This window comes from Macrobrachium nipponense, chromosome 35 (genome assembly GCF_015104395.2).
Source record: "Macrobrachium nipponense isolate FS-2020 chromosome 35, ASM1510439v2, whole genome shotgun sequence".
NCBI classification, from domain to species: domain Eukaryota; kingdom Metazoa; phylum Arthropoda; class Malacostraca; order Decapoda; family Palaemonidae; genus Macrobrachium; species Macrobrachium nipponense.
In genome coordinates, this window is record NC_061096.1 from 57,330,026 (window position 1) to 57,353,915 (window position 23,890).

At 37.4% G+C, this 23,890-nt stretch overlaps 2 protein-coding genes across 5 annotated transcripts in view; both read left to right on the forward strand.

The window, feature by feature from the left end:
* LOC135208810 (zinc finger protein OZF-like) overlaps positions 1 to 12,776 on the forward strand; it is a 19,171-nt gene extending 6,395 nt beyond the window's left edge. Inside the window, exon 2 of one of the 2 annotated variants that reach the window (XM_064241345.1) lies at positions 10,846 to 12,776. In XM_064241345.1, the coding sequence (XP_064097415.1) occupies positions 10,882 to 12,336 (1,455 nt within the window). In that variant the 5' untranslated portion in view covers positions 10,846 to 10,881 and the 3' untranslated portion in view covers positions 12,337 to 12,776. Of the gene's footprint in view, positions 1 to 10,443 lie in introns of both variants that reach the window. The other variant, XM_064241344.1, reaches the window with a different exon arrangement.
* Positions 12,777 to 22,404: 9,628 nt separating this feature from the next.
* LOC135208811 (putative methyltransferase DDB_G0268948) overlaps positions 22,405 to 23,890 on the forward strand; it is a 30,781-nt gene continuing 29,295 nt past the window's right edge. Inside the window, exon 1 of one of the 3 annotated variants that reach the window (XM_064241346.1) lies at positions 22,405 to 22,430. In XM_064241346.1, coding sequence (XP_064097416.1) covers positions 22,420 to 22,430 — 11 coding nt within the window. In that variant the 5' untranslated portion in view covers positions 22,405 to 22,419. Of the gene's footprint in view, positions 22,431 to 22,595; positions 22,748 to 23,013; positions 23,054 to 23,890 lie in introns of those variants that run through there. The other 2 variants (XM_064241348.1, XM_064241347.1) reach the window with 2 other exon arrangements.

A 23,890-nucleotide genomic window follows, 5' to 3' on the forward strand; every position in this document is an offset into this window, starting at 1 on the left:
TTACTAATGCTAACTCTATTACAAATACTTTATGTCTTTGTAGACATGACGAGTCTAATGTCAACCACTACATTATTCCCTGTTGTTCAGACAATTTTATTACCTAGGAAGTGTGCTCAACAGTCGTCGCCATTTATCTGGGTCATCCTTCTGCCATCCCCAATCTACTGAAGTCAGGGATATTCTGTAGAGCCACCGTTGCTTCATTTAAAAAATTATCATGTTCGCAGAGGTATATACCCGCTTAGAAAGCAGCAACAGCGCAGCTTGGGTTGGTGGAATATTTCCCAGTGATTTGCATCCTTTTGTAAATAGGCGATACCTTGTTTCAGTTACAATAACTGCACTGCCTCCGTAAGAGGTATGGTGCCGTCAGTGCACCTCACGTGGTGTCCTGTAGGCATTACCTAATGGATTTTGCAGCATCCCTTCGGCCTCCAGCTGCAACTTCTTTCATTTCTTTAACTGTACCTCCGTTCATATTCTCTTCCTTCCATATGACTTGCCACCCTCTCCTAACAATTGTTTCATAGTGCAGCTGCCAGAACTGCTTTGAGGTTTTCCTCCTGTTACACCTATCAAATTTTCTTACTGTCAATTTCTATTTCAGCGCTAAATGACCCCATAGGTCCCAGCGCTTGGCCTTTGGCCTAAATCCCATATTCTATCTATCTATCTTCTATAACTGCACTGCGCCTCTTTTTGTACAATGAGGGCTGAATTTTCTGACAGATCCAGTGAGGTTCGGGTTGCTATTCCACCCTGACCAAGATGCCACTTTTTGCCACATTTAGGAAAATGGGAAGAGGTATCATAACTATTTAGGAAGTGCCAAAGTCTGTGCTTCACCAAGATTTGAACATATTAATTACATTCTCACAGGAGATGGACTACCGATGCTACAATGCCATTATCGTTTGCAATGTGTGCTAATTGAAGACAGATTCTGGTGTCTTCCACAGCATGATTACAAGGTGGCAGATCAATAAGATCACAACTTCTATTGGATAGTACCCTGTCAAAGTAGGTGCTCAGCATGAGTTTTCCTTCCGTAAAATGTTTAGCAATACTGATGAATAAGAAAAGTTCCATCTTGTTCTTTTGCATATTTCAGGAAGCCATTCCAGTTATTCTTTAGAATTCTTTTACGTCCATCACCAACACTTGTTCGTGGACTTTTTCCATGACATTTTTGTGCAAATGCCTTCAGGTCATTCGCCTCAGGATAAATATCTCATATAACATCAGTGCTTTGGTTACCATTTTCCGCTGGAGCGTGCAGAAATGGCATTACCATATGTAGTAATACATACTATATGTAGTATTACATACTCATTGATTTTTTTTGCTTTTGTAGGGAATACCATGAGAACAATTGCTGCTATTTTAAACACCTCAACTGTGACTTGTGACAGATCATTTGCCTGACTAGCTGATGTTCTGATACAATGAAGATTGTCAGACTTCATTCCAGATTTCAGAAAACCTCATTCAGCAGGTTTTTGCCTCTTTTTTTCCACGGATTTGCATTTTGCCTTTGGCGAATGCAAGTAGGTAATTTTGCTTAATTAATAGTATCAGTTTTCAAGAATTGAGTGTTTTTCCATGTCTTTCAGTTACATATGTGCATGCGCGTTATCACCAACTTCTTTGATGCAACATAAGGAATCAACAACCGCCTGCTCCATGACGTTTTGTATTTCAAACGCAACAAGCTCCTTGTTTGCTCGTAGGGATGGATTACCCAACTGTTCAGCTACGTAAATTATGTCCTTCATCATGATGACCTGTGGATGAGGACTGTTCGTCGTGCACTGTAAAAACTCTTGAACAGTCTGTGCACATTCAGGACTGGTCACCATAAACAAAGCCAGTGCTTCTTTGTTTTCATACATTCCTGTTGCATACACGAGTTCCTGCAGGCTTTTTTTTTTTTTTTTTTTTTTTGCTCTGTTCATGTGCTCGATCTTTTCCACTAATACTAAACTTTCTAGCAGATTTCTGAACCACAGAATTTGCCTTGATGAATTTAGCATACACCTCTGGGTGGTTTGAGGAAACTGCATCATATTACTAGGAGCCAACGCGTGTAATTATTTTGATCAAGGGCATATGGAACCAACCATATACTTCATCACTTGATTGTGCATACACTGTGAAATCTTCCTCTTTGAATGAACGCTCAAAGCTTGACGTCAGCATTTCAGTATCCATGAGAGTTGACCAAAAATGAACCAAAACATGAATTGAAGAAGTTTGCAAACGCTTGTTCCATATCTCTGATGGCCATGGGAAGTTATTTGGATGTTGTAGTACAGTATGATCTGAAATGCAAAATGACCCAAAGTAATGAAATTTGCGTAATTCTACTCGTTTTTAATATTTGCAGGATTTCAAGAGTTTTTTTTTTTCAAGTTTTTATTCTAAAATATGGAACACCTTGGTGACTCCTGTCTTGGTCAGCAAAAATCCAGAAGGCGTACTCTTCTGTATGGGCCAGATTTTATTCTTTTGCCAGAAAATATCAATATTCCTCAAAGGCTAGAATGATCTCTCATGTGTTCATACATTTTTATTTGTAAAATTATTGTTAAGTTTAAGTAAGATGTGTGAAGAATTTTATAGATAATGTCAAAATCAAGCAGCAAAGCGTCCAACTTTTTCCGTGAATAAAATATACTGTAATATTATATAATTTTTTTTATGATTTTGAGAGTTTTGATGACCATTAAATCTAAAGACTTGTTTTTCTTTTTTTTAAGGATTTATGAAATTAAGAAGATTGACAGTCAGGTGACAAGACTTACTCATAATTTTCTTTGACAATTAGTGAAGTAAAGCCCGCAATCACTTTCCAAAGTAATTACATCATTGAATGTAGTAAATGTTTAAAATTTTAGTTTTCCATTTTTAATGTATATTTTAGATTTTTTGCAAATAATCGTCGATTCCTTTGCATTGGCAAGTGGTTGTATTTTGTAAGTATTGCAAATCATATAGATTTTGCTCACAAATAGTAAGCGCAGCGTTTCTTTTTTTTTTTTTTGCATTTCTTGTAAATTGATAATCTGAGATATAGCGCCCAAAATTAATTTAAAAATTAGAAGTCGGACACGATATCGTTTCCGTCAAAAAACACTTCAGTATGTTTATCCTTTCAATAACAGACGGAGACTTGGTTCGTATAGAACAAAACAATCAAACAAAGCCATATAAAGCAGAACAGAGCAGAAAGACAGAAACTCGGTATCAGTCAAATTTGAAATTGGTAGTTGTAAAATATGTAAAAGTTTTTTTTTCTTTCTTTCTTTTTTTTTTAGCCAAAGATTATCCATCATTCACCGACTAACTTGGCAGAATATTATCCTCTCAGCTATATGTCGCTTTCGGGGCTTCTCTGATATATGTAATATTAGCTGTCTTCCAGGACGCTGGAAGGGAGCCACCAACATTCAGTTCAGAACTTGGGCTTTGCCTTGGGATTCCAGACTTGGCTTCAAGTTCCTTGCTTTGAGGATGTACACAATCACACATTCTCTTACGTATATATTGATTGATTTATTGTCATTTATGTGTATTTTCTCTATGTTATAAATTAGTTCTATATATAATATAATATATGTGTATATATATATATATATATATATATATATATATATATATATATATATTCACATTTAAAAGTATTTATGTATTTTACTGTCTATATATATATATATATATATATATATATATATATATATATATATATATATAGATATGTTTTAATCTCTTATACAGACGAAATAATATTTTTATTTACAATATTAAGCCACGAACATCGTTATTACCCAGAGTTTACTTTACAGCAAGAATAACTTTTACCCAACGGGAATTGTAAATCTGCATTGGCTAGGATTCAAACCGTGGTCTGGTTTAGTTAAACAGGGACATTGACCTTCCAGGCCGAGATGCCCGGTTCTGAAGCAGTTTTTGTAATTGTAATTCCTCTTGGGTAACAAGTTGGTCTCAATGTATATTATTACATATGTATATATATATATATATATATATATATATATATATATATATATATATATATATTATATTATGCATATTATAGTTTAGTAAGTTTATGAACTTATATATAATGTAGATAGCAAGTATATATATATATATATATATTATATATATATATATATATATATATATATATATATATATATATATATATATATATATATATATATATATATATATATATATATATATATATGACGATGGGAGAGAGAGAGAGAGAAAGAGTGAGGGAGAGAGTCAAGATGTGAACTGCAGATCAATTTTTTGCAAATGTTACGTTGGCCGCCATGAACAAGTCTTTCCTATGCCACGGCTGCTGAGTCCAGTCATGTGATGTTATAACCAGTTTCTCGGAGGCATTGAAACCATGACAGAAAAGATTTACTCAACATCTTCCTGATGCAGTATTGTTATTCCTTGCAAACTGTTCTTCAAGACAAGAAACAATCGCACTTGACGAACTTTGTTTTCGGTTGTACCGTGACCGTCATGCATTCAATGTACTTCGTAGGTGGCAGCACTTGTCGTTACCATGAAAATGTCTCGTGGGGCAAAAGCTCGAATACCATTGCGGAGCAAAAGCTAGCACTTTTACTTAAGCGCTTTCGTAAATAGGTCATGACTCGATGAGAGTGGCTAAAAACGTATGGCCTATCAGTTGCTCTGTAAATAGATGCTTACTTTAAAATTTCGTAACTAGCATTTCAGCTTTTTATACCCACGTCATCTGTACCCTGTCAACTATTACAGAATTGTCATTAAAGAATGATCAAAGTAAGATCGAAAAGTTTTTATACCTCAGATGTCCTGGAGATAGTTCAGAACAGAGGATTTGAAAAGGACGCAGCACTCAAAACGCAAGAATTGCTGCTTATTCAAATAATATAAATCTCTCGATCTGAGCGTCTGTCCCGGTGCATTATCTCGAACGGGAGCAACACCCGCCACGAAGAAATCAGCCTACTGTCAGAATGAAAGTCCCGCAACAAACAAGGGTGAGGCCGTTTTTATATGAGCTTCGTCTACCTATTTCTATGTTATTGATTTCATGATTTGTTTTGTCAGATGTCTCTCTCCCCTTACACACACACACACACACCCGCTCTCACGACGGCGTATGCCCACGTATGTGGCTCGTGGGCATCTTCGCGGCGACATGACCTTGAACAACTGGTAAACACGATGCGGGGTCGTACGGTACAAAAGGGCCTGCCTGTAAACAGAGCTTGCAGTTAGTTCCCCTTGTCAACTCCGTGCAGCAAGAAGTATTCGCCCTGTTCTGAATCATCATAAATTAAACAAAACAGCAGCCTTAGGAACATAGAAAACAAACGTTGAAATGAGATTCATTCGCCGCCACACAAAACGAATCAGATAAAAATGCATTACAAGAGCCCCAGACTAACCCTAGAGCACTGAATGTGCACCAAAACACACATCAATTACACTTTAAGTAAAATATGAAGCTATTTCAACTAAAAAAAACCACACAATGAAAAGGAAATGAACCGGAAAAATAGAATATAACAGAAAAACAGACAGAGAAAGAGACTTCAATGAGTATCAGATATAAAATAACCAGAATTATAAAGATACTTAGAAAATACTTAGCATATAGAATATAAATATACACTTAAAAAGACCCTTAACATTTAAAATATAAATATATACATTATATACACTATACATTCTCGACGAAGCTCGAGGATGGAAGGGAGAGAGAGAGAGAGAGAGAGAGAGAGAGAGAGAGAGAGAGAAATGTAAAAGCACCAAGTATTAGAGTTCCTTTTTTTTCTCTCAGATGTAGTTTTGTAGTTTGTGTTGAAAAACTTTGCTTTTGTCTTATGTGTATATTTTGGTCATATATTATTTTGTCGTGAGTTTGTTTTTTCATTTCATATGTCTACACTCTGATGTTTGTTCGCTACTTTCAAAGTGAATACAACAAATTTCTTTATTTAAAAGGATTAATTGTATTGAGATAGTTTTGCATGTCTTATATGGCACTGCTGACCTGAAGGCGCCGAACTGATCTTTTTTATACCGCGCTACAGCGTTGCCACGTCGTACAGGGTTGTAAACGTGCTAGTCTGTTGCCCCGTAGGCTACCGTGCAATTGTTTGCGGCGGCGAACAATGCTTATGAACCCAACGCCTACCCCGTTGCAGTCACCGTGGGTCCCACGTGCAACGCCTTGAGCTACGTCAGGTGACATATGGCGTAACCACCCACGAGTTGTTTGGAAAATTTCAAAACTGGAGTGGGCTACGGCGCTCTCCAGTAGGTGGAGCTTAGCGCCCGGACGACCCGTCACCGTACGTCCACGATTTTACGTATGTTTTACGGAACATTTACGGTTTACTGACGTAAGCTGTTGCCAAATACCAATTTCCGCTTATGCGTGGGCGTGCGTGCGTTGATACGTGAATGTGTGACCTTAGCATTAGACTGTGGAAAGGACGTAGTATGAAATACTGCAGAATAAATGACGAGCCAAACCTGATGAAATACATAGGTCTAAAAGCTCTCGCTTTGAGAATCTGTCTTCAACACACGCAAACATACTCATACGTCAGACCACTTAAGCAAAGACAGCTTTGCTGACTGTGGTATCTGAGCGATAAGAAAGAAGAGGGATGTTCTATGGCAAGAAATGGAACGAGTGATGGCATGAACAATACTCCTACCACGAGGGTACAGGTGATTTTATTTGGGACCTCTTAAACAAAAACTTCAAAGTAAACACCAACTTTTTTTCTTTTGCTAATACAATTAAGTTTCCGTTCATTTTCATTTTCCGTGGTTTGGCGTTCCCTCATGTTTCCCTTTAGGTAGTAATACGAGTCGTACTTGAAGTAACATTCATTAAAAAAAAATTTTAGATAAGCGCAGATTACTTTATTATAGAAAGCAATTGTTCTTTTGTGTTTAGCATTTCGTTCATATGTGCGTTTTTTTTTTCTCTAGTATTAGGCTGTGAGGAAAGTTGGAAATTCTTTTGCCTTTGGTGTTTGCGTCCCATTTACTTACTACATTCTTGTTACATGTGCCCTTCTGCCCCAGAGTTTTATATTCTTTCATTCTTTGCTCCTTTTTCCCTTTTTATAATATTGAGGCGCTATTCAGTGGAGGCATAACAGTCAGTATCGTTTTGGCTTGTTCCATAGGAATATATACACTGCTACAAATATTGATCAATTTTAACTGGTAGACCAATGATGCCTGGCTTCAATGCATACTTCAGTTTTAGTTTGGCTAACAAATCCAATTTTGCATATTTGCAGACTGACTTGATATTAACAAATGATATCTGGTCTGATATGCATATGTTACATGAAGAGTGACATCATCTCGTGTGCTTGACATCAGTTAGTACTAGGGATTCATGTTCCAAGGCACCGGTGGTTTGTATTACTGGTTTGTATATATAAATACATATACATTATATATATTATATATATGTGTGTGTGTAAGTGTGCATTCATATTTATATATATATATGTATGTATGATGAGAGTATGCTTAGTTCACTTAACCAAATCACGTGGCATTTGCGAATGAGCTGACTGGTTGCTTGTATTACATTCTGGTTGAGCTGCGGTGAAGTAAAAAACTAAACTTGAGTGAAATCGGCCTAATAATCCTAAAGTTATACAGGGTAAGCTTTTACTAGTTGTAAGTCACAGCCAAATGGAGATGTTCACCACAACCTGATTTTTTTTTTACGAATTGACGACATCAGGTCAGTGAACTTCCAGCATTTGCACAGAGTCCATGCCAAGTATGACATTTGCTACTATCTGCTCTTGTTTTTGTTTCTCAATGTTTCCAGCTAAATTTAATTGGGCCGACGTGTGATGATGACGTCCTTCTACATGTGAAGTAGTAGAGACCACTCCTGGATGTCCAACCGCAGATCGCCATTGGTCTACATTTAATATATACCTGTATATATACATATTGATTAATATGATTAATTTACATAAGCAAATGATCTGACTTTTTAGATGATCTGTTTGCCTCACTTACAGTAGCCATGCATATTAAATGTAAACAAAATCGGCCTAATAGTCTCAAGGTTAATGAATTTTTACAGATGTTAAGTGACATTTTGAAGATTTTGAGAAATCTCCATTTTCCAGCCTGGAGAATCTTCTTCTTTTTTTTCAGTAAAATCCTGGGAGGCCTCTACGGATGTTTCTTCCATCATCGAAATCTCCAGAGAGTAAATTTCAAATACAAAGTTATGGTTTGAAATGTCGTCAGATTTGATCTAACCCTTCTCGTCTAGATTTGATGCAAATTAGGGTAGTAAGAAGAATAATACTACTTGCAATAACATTCCAAACAAAAAAAGAGCGCTTCTTGAACCCAGAAGGACTGTTTGAAGCCGTATTAACTCTCTCTCTCTCTCTCTCTCTCTCTCTCTCTCTCTCTCTCTCTCTCTCTCTCTCTCTGTGAAGAAAAAACCAAATGAGGATTCTTCTCAAACACATAGTACCTGTTGCGTGTCGTAGGATACAATAAAACTAGTATCCTTACAAGGTGCACTTTTTTTTATCACTTTCAGCAAAGCAATTTCCTAATGAATATATATAACCCCAATCTCCTCCCTTTCCAGAATGCACCTCTGACCTGCATCTGAGATTTCATTGTAACAAGTCCTCCAAGTTTTAGTTGTTAATAAGTCGCCACCCCCACCCCCATCTCCCCTCTCTTTCCCTTTCCTAACCTTGAAATACATCAAATGTATTTTCGAAGGTCCATCATCCCTTCACTGATCAAGTTTGTCCTGTCCCGTGTTCCTCGTAAATTTAATCAGGTCAACCTGGATAACCTTAGGTAGACAGAGACTTTGTAGATATCTAAGACTGATGCAAGTTGACTTGGGTAGGACGTATAAGCAGTCTGGTAAATTGTATTGCTAAATTTTGCTTAACCTGAATTTTGTAGATATGATGATGCTGGTACTATATACTTTGTATTTGGAAACCGACATTTAATTACAGAACTAAATAGTTAAAACATAATTCCAGGCTTCCAAGTGAATTCTCTCCTCCAGCCTTAACCTTATCTCCATCCAGAGTGTTTAGAAAAAAAAAGATGATCATACAAGTGTATCACTGTAAATCAACAGTGGCCCCTTCACAATAACAGAGTACGAAACAGAAAAGCCTTTCTTCAGACCAATACAAGCAAAATATTGTCACACCAACATGTATACCATATCTTGTCAATGTGTGATTCCCATGAAACCAATTACTTCTCTAAGTCAATTTTTCTAAAGTATCTGAACTTTATTTGGTGATGTCAAATGATACACCAATGAAGATAAATCATTCAGAACATGTTATGACTCATTCTTCTTGAAGTTTTTGGCGGTCTGGGATATATAATGAAAGAACTGCCTGAAAAGATCATCCCTGTCTTCTCGATATTGAAGACCTTTTCTGTTGGTCTGGGTCTAAGAATATCTCCTATGTTTCATATCAGAGATCTTTTGACCTTAGTCCTGTCAAGATCAGTTTTAAGTCATTTGTAGTTTCTTGGCGTTCTAGACCAGTAGTTATTCTCATTCATTATTACAGAAAATTTTGTTCCTCTGCTTTCGAAAGCTTTATGGTAATTCTTTTTCTTCTTTTAAATAATAGTTATGCTACGTGATACCACCATAAGATCCTGAAAAAACTAAGGTACGCAGGTTGGCAAATAGGGTATTTACAGGTTGCAATTATTCCATTATTTGTATTTTGAAATAGATAATAAAGCAATTAGTTATTTAAAGGGAGCAAAATCTACTTCTGTGACCCACCCTCCACCCCCCATTTTTTTTTACAATATATTAGTACTAATTTAGTCATAAAATCTTAATGTGTTCGAGATTTCAATTCTTGATAATCTGTTGCACTAGCTCGATGTAAAGCTTTCACAAATTGAAAAGGTTCCAGGAAGTGAATTAAAACCATACTCAGTGTATTAGTAACAGAAGAAGAAAAGATTAAGACATTTCTTTAGTTCTGTAGCATTCCCAACTATGGTTCAGTCTTATTCTGTAAACAAAACTGAAATCTTGCAAGTGATGGACAAAACTTTTTCTGTAACTCTAGATTAATTTTCACAATTTTATTATTAGATAACATATATTTTCATTAGCTTCCTTTGATAACATTGTAATACGAGCAAAGTTACAAATATTACTTAGTAAATAAAACTAGATATTAAAGGTGACAGAGTTTCTTTATAGCTGTAATCTTGGTTGCCCAGCAAACTGTAGGGATTTTGTCAACCAGTTATTTTCAGCTTTACTGAATGAAATTGTTGTCTACTTTATTTCCAAATATCAGCATATTCTAACTTGTTCATATTTTTTCTCTTTTTACTCAGGACCTTACTCTGTTAAGCTAATGCAAGCTTCATCGATCAACACACAGCTAGCTAAAATGAAATGGCTCCATCAGTTTTACAGAAGACACAAATGAGATATTTATTAGGAACCCTTCTGTAGATTCTGCCACACAGCTAGTTAAAATGAAATGGCTCCATCAGTTTTTCAGAAGACACAAATGAGATATTTATTAGGAACCCTTCTGTAGATTCTGCCTGGAACATGAATGATGGAGCAGAATTTTAACATTATTTTTCCCTTCTTAAATATCTGTTTCAAAAGAACCTTTTATGTCGTCATGGGGATGAAAAAGCATTTAAAGAACCACCTAACTGATACTTTTTCTTTTGTGAAAGTTCGATTGTGCTAAAATGATAATGCAAGTGTGTTATCCTATCCAGACAGGCACGTATGTGGCAACACTGGAGTCAGAATCAATGGACAGTGGCTTCCAGCATCAAGAGCCAAAAGAACAAGATGGGTCCAGTAGGTACAGTAGAGGCACTGTCCAGCTTGGAGACCACTCTGACCAAAAGGCCTGTAATAACAAAAAAGAGTACAAGTGCCAGCTTTGCAACAGAGAATTTGGGAGGAGGGCAAACCTGAAGAGGCACTTGATGAGTCACACTGGAGAAAAGCCTTTTGACTGCCCACACTGTGACAAGAAGTTCAGTCTGAAAAGTACTCTGCATAATCATGTCAGACTTCACACTGGTGAGAAACCCTACACTTGTGAAACCTGTCAGAAGACTTTCCGGCAAAGGTCTAACTATGTAGTACATCGGAAACTGCATACAGGTGAGAAAGATTTTGTCTGTGAGGTATGTGGACGACAGTTCATACAGAAGGGTCATTTCGAATTGCATCTACTGAGCCATTCTAGTACCAAAGCATTTGTCTGTGGGCAGTGTGACAAGAGATTCTCACAACTTGTACTATTGAAAAGACATTCCATAATTCATAAGGAGGACAAAGAACGAAAAATTCACGTTTGTCATGTTTGTGATAAAAAATTCTGTGCAAGCCGAAGCTTAGAATTGCATTTAAAGGCCCATGCAGGAATTAAGGACTTCCAGTGTAACAGCTGTGGAAAAACCTTTCAACAGAGAAACGCACTAAACAGACACATAAGGCAAAACAGAAATTCATTTAGTGGTGACTGTCAGCACAAAGAAAAGCAAAGAGAAGTGATTTATGAATGTAATTTTTGTTTGAGGACTTTTGCAAAGAAGGGAAGGTTACGGTGCCATATGTATTCACATACGGGTGAGAAACCTTATGAGTGTAAAGACTGCAATAAAAGGTTCACAACGAAAAGTTCACTGAATATCCATGTGAAGTTATATTGCAAATGCAGTGAAACTGGAGCCTCAGCAGGCAAACCACAGGAAAATGAAGCAGAGTTGTTCGATAACAAAGATACACTAGTAAATCCAAAAAGTGATTGTTCGTCAAACTCAGAAAATGATGCTACAGTATGTCTTTTAGCTTCAGCAAGTGGGGTTTCAAAGAAAAGCGCTGAAAGTGTGCCCGTGTGTTCACAGACCTCCTTACCTAGTCAGAATACCGTAAGCTCGTCCAGTGGGTCCACACATGTCAATAGTCTCGAGAAAATGACAGAACATCTTAGCATATGTCATGATTCCTCCTCCTCGCTCTGTTCATCTGACAGTCCGTCCAAAATCTCAATATTGACTACTGAATTGGACAGTGGTTTGCTTAGCACTCTCAAACGTGAAAAAGAGGAAGAAAGTACAATAATAACTCTTTCCGTGAGTTCTGTTGTTCAGGACGGTTCAGCAGCTTGGAGTGGTCCCTCAATAGAAAGTTCATTTAGTGATCAAGTTGATGTTAAGGAGGAAATTGACATTTTTCATGAGGAGATAGATTAAATTTCCAAGACCACTTATGAAGGTATGACATTACTAATGCTGTAGTGTCATCTGGTTATTTATTTTGAGCATTTTTTTTCCCGCATACATTCCAATCTCAGTATTGGAATGTATGAAAGGTGTCCATAATTATGCAATTCTAAAAATGAAATAGTATTTTTACTCATGGATAAAGCCTATAGAAATGTATGACTGCAAAATATAAATGACATTCTGATATAATGTAACGAGGTCCCGTTGTTATAAAAGGAAGGAACTTCCTTCACACAAGAATAAACTCTGTGTACAGGAACTCACAGAATTGTGCCAGAAGTGGAAGTGTTTTGCTACCTTTTGTTGACTACAAACCGTGGATTGTTTCTCTAGGGAAGCTTTAGCACTTTCCTACAGTCTACTGGTAAATGTGCCATTAAATCTGAGTTCTCCAGATAAAAATGTTCCATCCTTGTTTGACTTTACCCTTCAGTAAGAAAGTGCATATCATTTCTAGAACTGCAATTGTTTGTCCAAAAAGGAAACTCGAACTGGTTTAAGGAGCAGTGTAGTGCACAGGCTACTTAAAGAAGGGTGAATTGTTTGGTGCAATGGCTTATGCATTTAACTTGAACAAAAGAGTATTCGTCTTGTATTCTACTAAGATGCTTAACTTTAGCTTTCTTACAAATGACTGTTTGTGTCAAAAGTGTTTAAAGTCTTTCAAACCTGTGAACATTTAGGTAATATTTAGGGGTCCAAAGCCTTTTTTCACTCTAATGACAATCTGTAAGCAAGAAATGTCCTGGAAAAATGCTTGGTTCTTGTAATTTTACCATCAGCCAAAGCTTAGGAATGATTTGTAAGAGTATCTTGCTGTTACTGAAATCTCAAGGGAAACACTGACTTTCCAACTCACTCTGATTTACTGATCTCGACGCAATTTCTAAGATATACTTTCCACTGTTGTGTTCATTACTTTGACAGTATGTTTCTCATCATATATGTATCAATCCTTCCTTTTCCTTCTCGGGGAAATTCATGTTGTGGAAGTAGAATTTTGAATCTGGTATTACAAAGAATGTGAAAACTATTAACACCAGTTTCTTCATGTTTTTAGTCTCAAGTACAAAATCTTTCAAAGTAATTGCTCTGCCTTTTTTCTTATTATATTCTTAAAGTGCGAAGAATAACATCAAAACTGTCAGACAGAAGTTGTTGCGTAAAGATAAATCTTTTTCTCAATTACTGAAAACTGATGATTTTTATAAAACTGATGTTGCTCTGGACATCTGAATAACAGCTATCCAAGGTCCTTGAATGGCTTTTGTTCTCGCACCATTCTTAGTTCACGATATACAGAAAATCTGATAGGTCTTCCAGAGTAAGTGGGTTAATTTTTAGATTGCATTATCAATACAAGAAAAGGCACATATTACTCGCAAGCTTGTTTTAACTTTGGTTATTGTGTCATTCTTTTTATTCTTAATGTTGCAGTAAAGAATGGTGGATTTGTTAACCGAGATATTAGCTTAAATTTATATATTTATTATAGTAATTATGGAGTCCCTGTAGATTATCAAGGACATTTTTCCCACATCACATTGATGCCTTTGAAAAAAAAAAAAAAAGTCTCGTTAACATTTGGAAAATTTTGAAGTTGACGAATAACACCATGTATGAACGTCATTCCCCTGTAATTTGGTGCAAATTTTCCTTACTGGCTAGTGAATAAATTCGTGTCGTGTGAGAGCCTGTTAGATATGAAACATTTGCCATAACCTCTGGTAGCCTCCGGTATATCATAATCTATGGGTCCTACTTTCCTCTGGAGTCTTAGAATTCAACATAAAACTTGTCCTCTGCGGCTTTGCTCTTGTCGGCCATCCAGGAAGTGACAATTTTTTTTTTTTCACATTATTTGTCCTAACTGCAGATGCAGGGCATCAAGTGAACACTGTCCGTAGGAGGAGTTTTCTAGGCCGAAGTCGTAACTCGTGGTGGTAGTCGTTAATTAAATGCACGATTTTACATGGGAGACAAAGAGCTTTGCGATAAAAAGATAGAGATTGATACAATTTTCTCAAATACACGACTGAAGAGGGAAGGAAACAGATTTTTTATGTGGTGTCGACATTCATATACATTAGTCAGTATTACAGGAAGAGAGGGGGAAAGAAATAATAAGAGGTATTTGAAACTCGACGTGACTTAGTTCCCACTACAGGTGACATTTGAGACAGAGCAAGCAAATACCTCAGTCCATAAATCTAGAAGCGTTCGGCTTCGATTTGAGACCAAAATCGCCATAATCAGAGCTGGCCAGTTTGTTCTGCCAGAGACTCAACACCAGAGCATAGTTGACTGTTAAAACCCTCTGGTAAGATCCACTCTTTGCAGACACGTGGCTTTTGCTCTCTTAAACCAAAGTGTTTAAGAATATATTTTACAATAGAGATATTCTGTCTCCAGTATTTCTGCTCTCCACTTTTTTTATGTGAATTAGAAGTTTATTTTCTTGAAGGTAAATTTTAGGTGAAACTGACTCCATTTTATCCTTATTGCTATGACGTTTAAAATAAGCTGGATATTTTATTTGTTTGACACCCTCCACCACCCACCATCCTGAGACCCTGGTGTGTATTTAAGATTTTTTTTTTTCTTTATTGTCCAACCGAACGAAGTCAACTTCTAGAACTTTCTGTTGTTTATTTCCATTTTTCTATTGCTTGAGAAGTTTGGGTATAAGGGTAATATTTCTGTCCAGATTTATTATAAATATTTTTTTTTACATCAAATCGTTTCTGCTGATAGGCTAACACGACAGTTACTGCGTTATTCATACTTTTAACAGCTGAATTGTGGATGAATTCCATGTGCAAAAAACATCCACGTCATTTGCTGCTTCATATGCGTATACAGAAGCCACACTCTGGCGCTTCCTGAATATTAAGGCCCTCCCCTTTCCAGTACCTCTTTCTCTCCCACTGCCTTTAGTAGATTCACATCAACCGTGCAATTTTGATGTCTAGGCCAGTCCCTTACGACGCTCCTGATTGGCTGTTGATAAGCCAACGTAAGGGCTGGAAACTCTCAGTCTCTCTCGAGAGAGTTCACATAAGCAGGATGTATGTTCCATCTCTCCTGAGAGACGGGCTAGAAACTCTCAGTCTCTCTCAAGAGTTCACATAGGCAGGATGTATGTTCAATCTTTCCTGAGGTATACGTCTTTGAGGAGAGGTGGAACATACATCCTGCCTATGTGAACTCTCTCGAGAGACTGAGAGTTTCCAGCCCTGCGATTGGCTTATCAACAGCCAATCAGGATCGTCGTAAGGGACTGGCCTAGACGTCAAATGCACGGTTGATGAGTCTAATATAGTACTTACCACACGACCAAACCATCTCAGAACACTCCGATCCATCCTTTTTTATGGGTAACCCAACAATGCTACGCAAATGATTGATCTCCACAGCCTCAACCCTTTTGGTTTGCATTCGACAATCACACTTCACTTCAATAAACGAGTGTTGGCTTAGCAAGCCCTCCTTGCATTCCTACATAGGCTTCCTCTGTAACTCCAGATCTCTTTAACCTTTTGCACCTGTGCTGTTACCGTCATTGCATCATCTGTTCTATCATTCACCTTATGTCAGCGCCTCATGTAATGCACTGCAGGCATTATTAAAGATTGTTTGCAGCTTCGCAACGGCTCCTAGCTGCACCTGCTGCGTTTCAGCCTATCATGTTGTCTCCGTTCTCACTCCGTTCCTATCATGCTGTCCAACCTTTCTTGACTGTTACCTCTAAGTGTAAGTGTGGGGCTTTTCCCCGGCTTCACCTCTAGTTACTTAGACATCATTTATTTTCTAGATCTCTTTCATCTTGCTGCTCAACCACTCTAGCTTCCTCTCTTCAGAGCTGGATGGCTGAAAGTGCCACAGTGCTTCTTGGCTTTTTTGTAGCCTGAACTTCATAGTTCGTCCACATGCCCTCATGAATAAATCACCTCACACAAACACTCTTCATCCTTTAACTCCAGTCAGGCACAGATTAGGACACTCGCGGAAAATCTATGTCACTCATTCTTTTCCATTCATGAACCACCTAATATCTCCAGTGGCGTGATCGGTTTGGTCTTGGCCTGCCACCCCCCGGTGGCCGCAAGTTCAATTCTCGGACATTCCATTGAGAGGTCAGAGACGTGTATTTCTGGTGATAGAAGTTCACTCTAGACGTAGTTCGGAAGTCACGTAAAGCCAATGGTCCCGTTGCTGAATAACCACTGGTTCCATGCAACGTAAAAAAAAAACCATACAAGCAAGCCATTCATAAACTATATACACTTACCATAACATCCGTTCCTCCTGCCACACTTAATTTAACCCGTGCAGCCCCCATGGTCTATCACATCGGAATTCTGAAGTCCCTCCTCGAAGCCTTCTTGTCACTGCAAGTGCTGCACCTTCCTTAATCCAGAATCTCTTGTCCGTCCCAGACTTACTAAATTCAAGCCTTTTCCTTTCGCGTTCATCCCCATTAGTGCCATAAAATCCAGCTTTCACGCCTGAAATAGATTTCCGCCCTAATTCCTCCTTTTCTGGGGCAGAACTTGAATCATATTTTCCCCCTGGCTGACTGGATCAGCAAAACAAGGTGCGGGCCTGCAAACCCTATCTCCCCGACCATTGTTTTGTGTATCCAAAGCAAAAGTTGACCTTAAACGGATTTTGTTGTTAAGTGATCAGTCTCAGACAGATATTTCCGTTTAAGAAAAACAATTTCTCTCTGTATCTCCGGTTTCTTTTTGTGTAACTAACACTTATTTATGTGCTCCTTGTTTTATATAAATTCATGTGCTTTGTTTTTATAATCTCTTGAATTTTTCCGTTTTCAAAGCTATTGTTGTCAACGGCTGCACTCAACGTCGGCCGATAGTGAACATGTAGTACGTGAATTATTATATGATGAATAATGCATAGGTGAATGTCTACCAATTCTTGTCCTCCATCAGTGTCTATGCATAAATAAATCATAAATCTACGGTGTAAGTATTTCTATGCTTTTAAGCTTTTGCTGTATTTAAAGATCTTTTGTAAATAAAATGTTGAATCTTTTTGATTTTTTGTTTAGTTTCAGAGCCTCTCTCTCGCTCGTAGTATTTAAGACTTCTTCGGCAATTCCTGTTTTAGAAAAAATGTTATTCCCCGCAGAGGGGTAATGCCATCAGTGCATCTCACGGGGTGCACTGTAACTGCTACCCCCTTTCATGGCTTTTACTGAAACTCCATTCACATTATCTTTCTTCCATCTTGCTATCCACCTACCTACTCTCAATTTCCTTTCCAGTGCGGAATGACCTCATGGATCCCAGCGCTTAGCCTTTGGTCTAAACTATATTCCATATTAGAACCTCGAAAGCTCAGCTGTAAGAGAGGCTGTACTTGGATATCCGAAAAATACCGACGACTTCTTTAGATAATCAACGTTTTTTTCAGCTCAGGGTTTACCCAGCGTCTTCGGAATTGCAAGGAAAACCAGGACGAAGCGAATATTTTGAAGAATTCTGAAGAATTGTCGATCGTAACCCGTTTGATTTCCGAAGAGATGAGATAAGAGACATCTGGCGTGAGTTCACTGAACCTCTCGAGTGTCCGAAGACAAGCAAATGAATAAGAAGGCATTTGAAAGCACTCTTTCTTGGTACTACAGTTTTCGGTCCAAGATGTTGGTCAATATTCAGATGCCGAATTCACTAACATAGATCTCATTAGTTCCTTTTTACTTACCTCTTGTGCTTCATTTCTGTTAAGCCATTTTTTCTATCTTCCTTTGCCGAGATAAGAAAATAATACTGTAATAATAAAATACCCCAGAGAAGTTGGAAAACCAGTCCTCGCCATCAAGTAAAAAAAAAAAAAAAAAATTGAGTCATGAACAGGTAAGAAAATGATAGCTCGGAATCAGCCAAATTTCATCAAAATGGCGAAGTTTTGACCTCCGCTTCGAAATGATTTTATTAAAGCTGAGAATGAATTCTGCTCCGACATCCATCCATCCGTGTGAAAAGAAACTAGAAGGATTCGTTTTCTTTTCATACATACGTACATAAAAGAAAGAAAGACTGTGGACCCGAATATGAAGTATACACGGAATAAGGTACATGTGTTCATATTGGACATTGGGACAATAAAATAAAGAAAAAGACTAGATAATTTATTTACTGCTAACGGTGTTTTGTGTTTTCAAATATCTTGTCTATTTATGTATTGGGGCGCCCTCCTCCCCCAACCCCTAAAGGCCTAAAAGAAGGCTGGTTGGGAGCGCCCCCCCTAGGGGGAGGGTAACTGCGCAACATTCTTAGGATAAATAACACTTCTTCATCCAGAATGTCGTCCCCGATCAATTCATAGCTGACATATTTTGTATTGGAGTGCGCATGCTGACAAACAAACATTAAATAATGATAGAGATATCGCGTCTAGAACTTGAAGACGTTAATTTGAGTTCATAAACTCTCAGGTTTACCTTGATTCATAAAAAAAATATTTGGCAAAGAATAAGATAAACATGATTAAGAATTCTAGAATCTTCTAAGAAAAGGATGTCGAGAATTCACCGATGATGTCGATATTTTTTCAACCGAGATACTTGCTACAAATAAATTTTAGACTTCTTTTAGGTACAGAAATTTAGGTCTGAACCAATTCCAGTCTTTTTTCACCAAAATTCTGAAAACAACTAATACAATTGATTTTCGTAGACCTGAAGAGAATAATGAAGCATCCCAGTCACCTCTCTTCACTGACACCTTTCTCGAGATTTTTAGAAATCGAATTCCCTTGAATCTTTTCAGTTCAATTCCTATAGTAGATTCACATCAACCGTGCATTTGACGTCTAGGCCTGCAGTCCCCTACGACGCTCCTGATTGGCTGTTGATAAGCCAATCACAGGGCTAGAAAAGCTCAATCTCTCTCGAGAGTTCACATGGGTATAGGATCCACGTTCCACCTCTCCTGAGGTATACTTCTTTCAGGAGAGGTGGAACATAGTACGTCCTGCCCATGTGAACTCTCGAGAGAGACTGAGAATTTCCAGCCCTGTGATCGGCGTATCAACAGCCAATCAGGAGCGTCGTAAGGAACTATAGCCTAGACATCAAATGCACGATTGATGTGAATCTACTACAGTCGGCTGCTGATCCTCCTCTGGTCGTTTCACTCCTGGGTGTCTCTTGGAGCTAGGAACCAGCACCGGGGTGGGCTGGCTTTCCAACCTCTCTCTCTCTCTCTCTCTCTCTCTCTCGTGGCTAGATCCAACTGAATTGAATATTGAATTTAGGCCAAGCACTTGGACCTATGAGATCATTCAGCGCTACAACGGAGACTATACCCTATCGGCTCCTTCATTGCCGGCGCTGCCACATCAAATATTCCAACTCAACGTTTTATGGTATATGAAGGCAGCGTAAGTTATACAACACAAATATGATTGGTTTCTGATCAGCTTTTGCCAATTATGAAAAGCCCTCGTAATTTTCTAGCATTTAACAACAATAAAACAAAAAGTTTATTCTTAAACGTGGCAAAAATAATTTCCAGCGTTGCCAGTTCCTCTCTCAGGTGTTAAGCAGACCTCAGGGCATAAAGATGTCGAACAGCCCGTGCCTCCACAAGGGAAGCTCACTCAAAACACTTACTGACTCATTGAGGAGTCTGTCGCCTTACAAATTACTTGGAAGGAAGTCCTCGCTCTCGCATTAATCTTCATCCACAGGCTCGAGAAATCGTTCATAGGGTCGTTAAGTACTTTTCTAAAGAAAAGGCAAACCAACGACCCATGGTGGATGTCGGAAAAACATTGCAACGAACGCGCCTCATAAGCAACAATGATACTGGAGAGAACAATCAGCAGGATTTCAATGAAATCATCAATTCTTTTCTTTTATTCGTAATGTAAATATTCACTAATTCTAAATGTAAATACTTATTCAATTCCCATAATTAATTTACTTATATAAATAAATTATGTCAAAGTTTTATATAAATAACATGAGCAGTAATAAATCTATATATAGCCCTGGCATTCTTGAGGATTATTATCAATATGACATTCATGATCCAAATCATCAAATATTTCTTTGGACAAACCCTTATGGAGACTATAAAACACAAATAGATATTTTCCATCGGGTATGGTATTCATGGAAAGGTATCTTGTACGTTAATGATAAAAACTGATAAAAAAACAAAGAAAAAAAACAATGAAAACTTCTGAGTAAATGGCAAAGCTGGAACTAAGCCTGTAAAGAAAAGAAGATATAAAAATAGAAAAATGTTATGAATACTCTTACTGGAAAGAAACTGAGGACCATAGTATGAACAGATAATAAATCAAATTGCTGCCGATAATCTTATTTATGTAACCTATGTACATTTATGCTGCGCTCTCTTACCTGTCTACATACACAATCCTTTTCAAACGTCAACAGCGCTCCTCTCTCTCCTCTCTCTCTCTCTCGCTCTGCCGCCTCTCTCTCTCTATATATAATATATATTATATATATATATATAATATATATATATATATATATGTATATATATATATATATATATATATATATATTATCATATATATATATATATATATATATATATATATATATATATATATATATGATAATCACAAGAAAGGTCCAAAATGAGATTTAATTAGGCCTATATGAAAAACTGAGACCTAGAAGAATGGAAATATTTTTGAAGAATTGCAGAGGCAATAGGGAACACCCAGAAGTATACTGCTCCCAGGAGGCATTAACAAACGCCAAGGAAGATAAGACAGACGCACGGATTAAAAGGGGTAAATGAGAAGGGTAGGCCTTTAAAAATTTGAGAGAAGTACATTGGCAACGTAGGGGACAACGCCTAAATCCCCATGAAGGAGCCGATAGGGTATAGCAGTTAAAGGTTTGAAAGATGTAACAGGAGGAAAACCTCGCAGTTGCATTAAAAGTAATTGCTAGCAGAGGGTGGAAAGTAAGATCCCTACAGGAGTGGCTAGATTGAAAATGAATGTAACAGATTTTATGCGTAAATGGAGTATTCCTTCTTGGATAGAATTATACCTACACGGACATGTTACATGTATAGGTACTTGTAAAATTTATGCAAAGTGTGTGTATGAGTGTGTGTTTGGGTTAATAATATCGATAGTATTTTACATACATTCAAAATACAATAGTACTTCTTTGATAATTTCCATGGGTTTCATGATTTATTGTAAGTTTATCTGTGAATGAAGCGTATATATAATATAAATATAATTCTTTGAAACTATTATTTATTGTAGAGCTTCATGATGCTCTGCCACCTGCTTGCTGTAATGTGTCTGGTACCTTTGATTCCTTAACACTGGTCTTTTAATTATTCTGTTCGCGGGAATGTTCCTCCCATAATTATAACCTTATAATTTACATGTATTTTCTGTTCACATGCTTTCAATGATATTGTTTAGATTGATTATAAATAAGCACTTGTCATAAGAAAGTAGATACACACATGGTAGCCTATCATACTTGACAGTAAATGATTCGTTAGAAAGTGGCAGATGAAAGGTAAAATGAGAAAAATATTGATATGGAAGGTAAGACAAGCAAGGAGATACGCGTCACACATGAAAAACTCCGATACCTGAAGTATCAAAAATAGCAAACCCACAATATGGCAAGTAGTCCATTCTAGCAGTATCTGGCAGGTTATCAATTAGTGTCTCAAAGTGTTGACAGATGACGTTACGATGCCTACCTTTGGTAACATGTTTTCGAAAATATCCACACATAAGTTTTAGCGTAATTTTAACATATAGCCAATCGACCTAAACCAAAAGCAATAAGGGAGTAGCCAAGCTGCGTGGCCCTTAGTTACGCGCGATTTCATTATTCAATTCATGAACATTGCATACCAGCTCTTTGGACATGAGCAAGAGGGCTTTGCTTGAATGTAAAATTAGCGGTACTGCTTGCTATGTCATTTTAGTTTAGTCTAATGCAAAGAGCTCATTTCTTCTTCCCCGGTCATCATTGAGAGTTCGCATCTTAATGTCGTAGAAATGAAACAGAGGTTGGTCCTAGCAACGGTATCGTAAATCAATGAAACATGCTATTTTTATTTTTTTTACTCTAACCGTCATAATAAACGGGGAACAAACTCGAACATTAAATGAATGCCACTTTTGCCAAAGAACATGAATTTATATAAAATTAGCTTATTGAGTTGAGTCCGAAATGGCGTAGACGAAGAAGTTGGTTGACTTTATATAAATACTAATATCTATTCGAGATCAGCTTGAGTTGACAACCTGGGATTCGATAACGTTCAGTGTGTAGTGTGTACTGATGCCTTGTGAAGATCTACGTCTCTAGCTGACTGCCATTCAGGTTTGTGGTCCAGTAAACTGAATCAGTGTCCTATTTCTCTCATAATATGTGTTTTTAGTTGTCCATGGTGACTACTGAGCCCAATTAGTTATATGATTTGACCTACGAAAATGATATCGTCACAGCTAGGAAGAAAATACCGGCAACTTGACATTTATTCTTGCTCATAGAGATAGCTAAGTTTTCGTATGCTTACGCAATCATCGTAGTTGCCAGTGTGTATGAGTTCCTACTCTTACTCTACATTTTAGTTCTTATATCTCCACCCGATGGACACGGTTAACCAGCAAGGAAAGATTTCATGGTGTAGGTTTTATTTACGTCATCGCTACAAGGGTTTGCAAACTTCAAATTTCGTGCACTCGTGGCTCAAATAGTTACAAAAAAAAAATAAAATAACCGTAAACCTCTGTATAATAGGTCTATGCAAATTTGCTTCTCGGTCAAGACAGTTATTCCATCTGGAGTTCTGAATTTTAAACTATGCAATGGCAGTATGTGGCGCGCTGAACTAGAGTTGCCAGTTATATTTGAAGGATTGTTGTCAACTCTGCTTCGGACACCGTTGCGAATTAATGTCTTGCATTTATTTTCTACATTTTATATTTTTTGTATTGGCGAGAGTTTCATTATTCACTCTGCCGCATCAGTGTGAACAAAGAATCAGAATATGGACAACACAGGGTTGTTCAACCTGCGCTGCGTGTGACCTTCAATAAAGACATGAAATGAATATTCGGAAGGGGGTGAAGGAGAAAGCTAATTTCCATGAGTTTATAATGAACATTGATCGTAATGAAGGTATCACGCTCCTTCGCCACAAACAAATCATAACAACGTCACTATTAACGGGATTTAGAGTGAATAAACAAATATAAGTGTGCTTGCAATTTAAAAAAATATATATATTTACGAATGTTTGCAGGCAGACTGCTCACAAGTTGACTTACAGTGATAGATAAATAAAAATACTTATTTGAACACATGCACCTCCATAACGAAAGCCATAGCCAGGACTTTGAATGATTCCAACAATCTCCCTTCAGTGATGGGGAAATGGTCTTCGCGTAAGTTGCAAATTAATAGATAGCTTGTGACGATTAGTAAGCAATCTATGAAGTGTTGAAGTTTGACATTTAATAA